The sequence below is a fragment of the Corapipo altera genome, unplaced genomic scaffold, assembly GCF_003945725.1.
Source record: "Corapipo altera isolate COAL_440 unplaced genomic scaffold, ASM394572v1 61545, whole genome shotgun sequence".
Lineage (NCBI taxonomy): Eukaryota > Metazoa > Chordata > Aves > Passeriformes > Pipridae > Corapipo > Corapipo altera.
The window spans coordinates 1-3194 of record NW_020887644.1 but is presented as its reverse complement, the minus strand read 5'-3'; the positions used below and the strand labels follow the sequence as shown (position 1 = coordinate 3194).

General features: G+C 51.1%; 1 protein-coding gene across 1 annotated transcript in view; it reads right to left on the bottom strand.

Annotated features, from left to right (window-relative positions):
- LOC113941701 (hydrocephalus-inducing protein homolog) overlaps positions 1 to 2732 on the bottom strand; it is a gene marked incomplete at its 3' end in the record, with an annotated part of 3321 nt that extends 589 nt beyond the window's left edge. Inside the window, exons 1-3 of the mRNA XM_027632840.1 lie at positions 2440 to 2732; positions 1275 to 1394; positions 163 to 297 (exon numbers count right to left, since the gene is read on the bottom strand). Of these exons, the coding sequence (XP_027488641.1) occupies positions 163 to 297; positions 1275 to 1304 (165 nt within the window). The remainder of the gene's footprint in view (positions 1 to 162; positions 298 to 1274; positions 1395 to 2439) is intronic.
- Positions 2733 to 3194: the final 462 nt, after the last annotated feature.

The following is a 3194-nucleotide window of genomic DNA, read 5'->3' as shown; positions in this document are numbered from 1 at the left end:
TGTTTAACCACTGCAGGGACTGGCAGCACCATGCTGTGCCAAGGTGTGACCAGCTCCAGGCTGCCTGCCCCCAGCCCAGAGCTGACCTCACAGCACGGGCTGGGTTATAAGCAGTGTGCAACAAACGCTGTAGCTTTAGAGAGAACGTTCCTCCAAACTCACCTTGCTCCCCTCAGGGATGAAAAGGATTTTTATAGTGCAAAATGAGCCCGGTGGGACCTGATGGTACACACCATTGGGGCCGACCAACTTGAAATAAGGTGAGCTGTCCATGGTGACCTTCACCAGCCGAGTAACCTGCAGGAAAGACACAAAATGGTGATTTTGCCACTTGTGGAAACAGGAGGAGACCTGGGTGTGCCCTGGTGACAGCCTTCCTTGACCATTTTCCCAAAGGACTATTAGCTCTGGAGGTACAAGCAGAGGACACACAAGGGTGAACTTGAATCCCTTCTGCCTGGGCAAAGCAGCTCGGCCAGAGGCAGTAGGGCAGTGCCTGCTGGGAAGGAAGGTCAGGCACCAGCAGTATGGAGATAGAACACCTGAATCAAGTCATCCTCATTTTCAACAAGCCCAGAGAATCTGCTTGCTTCTGCCTGCACACAGCCATGCAGCCCTGTTCCAGAGGGAGAATGTGCTACCTGAAGGCCAACCAGCACATTGTCCTGGGGGAAGGAAGAAATTCCCTTTGAACAGACTGAGCTGGAGTGGGGAAGTCCAGCTGTGGGGAGATAGTCACATGGGCACACCAGCAAGAGGAGACCAGACACTTGGCCTTACTGGGAAACTGAAGAGAAAAGGAGGAACACAGCACGACAAAGAGACAAGCCCCAACACAATGAGATGGCAAAGAGAATTGAAATGGGCTGTAAAGAAGCAAGGGAGAAGCACAAGACACTGCCAGAAAAGGCTGGTGCAGAAGATGAGAGCAGTCAGCTTGCCAGAGTGATGGAAAGCCAGACGGCCCTGCAGGCTGTGTCTATCAACTCTGGGCTTCCAAGGTATTTTCTGCCTGGAGAAACATGACCAGCACTGACAGTGTGGTTTCATTATTAAAAGCCAATCTCAGCTCTCCAGGGGCTCTTGCTGCCTGGTGATTATGGCCAGGCAGCTGCCAGTGCAGGCAAGCCAGAGTGCTGGGCATTCCTGCAGCCACCCTGCTGCCAGTTTCTGCCCTCAGGGGAACACAGGCACAGGGACAGCAAACAGGCATTTTCTAGCACACTCTCCTCTTCTTCTAGCACAGTGTTAAAGCTCCACATCCCAGCACTTACCTTGCTTCTATTCCTCAGAAGCAGGGACATTTCACAGACCTTGCCAAGGACATAGTTCTGAAACACCAGCTCGGATGGGTAAGGCTCAAGCAAGGTCTTGTTCTGGTCAGGTGATGAGAACTGGAGAGGCAAGAGAGAGCAGGGAGAGGTTCAGCTGCTGGGAGGAAGGTTTGTGAATGACACTCCTCTGTGGATCCCCGGTGAAGTACAGGCTCTTGGTGACTAGGTCTGCCCAGCTGCCACTGGGGGAACAGTAGTTCACCCACTTCTGCTCTGAGCTGATCAAAAGCTGCTAGACCACACTGAGCAGGCTCAAGCTGAGCAGCTCTTTTGGCAGGAGTTTCTCCAGCTTTCCTTCTCCAAAATGCTGGGCAGCACTTACCTCCAGCACAGCCCTGTGCTAATGGGGTCCCAGAGCTCTGGGCACTGACTGAGCACCCAAGCAGTAAGTGAAACTCAAGAATTTACATCAGACTTCATAGGAAACAATTTTTGGATGACCTTTACTCTGAGGCAGGGAGACTGAGGCCCACACAACTCCAGACTCTAGAGCTGAGACACCAGTAAGAAGAGAACAGCACCAGAGTAGGTTAAGGGCAAAAAGAAAGTACCACAGTAAATAGGAATAGGACAAATGAGGTGAATGCTGGATGAGGATAAGGTTCAGCTCTTTTCTCAGCAGTGCTGGGCAACTTGAGTAAGACTGGAGTTGTGTTAAATTGGGAGTAATTATCTCAGGCCCTCAGCCTTCAAAGGCCAGCGCTGCCACTGTGCAGGGAATCCTATGACCCCCAGCATTTGTCAGTGACAACACCAAAGCAAGAGGTGGCTCTTTCAGAGGGACAATAGGAAATGGCAAGCTGGTACCCTTTAGTCCTGCCCCAGCCTTCCCCCAGTATCGTGCCTTCACCATGGTAGCTAAACTCCAGCAAACCCCACCAGCTTCAGCAGAAAATATTTGTGTTGGCTTAGCACAGATCAGGACTCCAGCATCTCACCAGGAGAAAATGTTTTGCCTTTGTCCCAGCAGAAGGAACTCCACCACCAGCAGTTTGGAATAACAACAGGACCTGGACACTGAGGTGTTTCAATAAGCTGGAGGCAAGGCACACAGCCTCTTCAAATGTCACATCAAACAGCAAGAAAAAGGGCAGGAAAAGGCTACCTTGTATTTGGAGTTCTCACTTCTGCCTGGGTGCTGGACAATCTTGGGCAACTTTGTCTCCTGAGGGCTGTCCGGCTTCTTCCTGAACCTGAGTCCCAAGTTCCTGATGTCAAAAATGGTCAACTGAAAGGCAAAAAAACCAGTAAGAGCCTCAGAAATGCCCTTATTCAGAAAGGCTTTTCTTGTTCAAGTGGCTCTGATGAATCATTTGTGATCACAGCCACCAGGACAGTCCTGGAAGTTACCTGCTGAAATATTTAACATCAGAAAACTAATGGTACAGAGCAGAACACACTTGCTCTAACCAGGCGGCTCTGCCTCATTAGCTTCTCCATGATTTGATGTGACACGTGTGGGGATTTCTGCTCTTGGGGCATTTGCGTCCTCTTTACTTTCACTGGATTGAGCCAGTGACCTTTGCAGAGAGTGGCAAACTGCCCTAACTCCATCCCTGCCCAAGGCTCACAACCCCCAGCGTGTGAAGATGTCACTGCTGGCTGAGTGTGAGAGAAGTAGAAAAGCAGCGTTGTGCCAAGACCGAGGTGCAGAGCAATAGGTCCATAGTTCTCTCTTTGTAATTAGCACGGGTTTTGTCTCTGTCTGGCCTCACAGTCCCATCCACAGAAGAATATAGAGAGATGTCCTTGACAGAGCCTCAGTACTGGGTCACCTCCAGCCAAGTGAGCTCCAGGCAGCAAAGGGGATGTCTGTGGGTGGGAAGGAGGACTTGCCCCAATTCCACTGCTGCCTGCAGG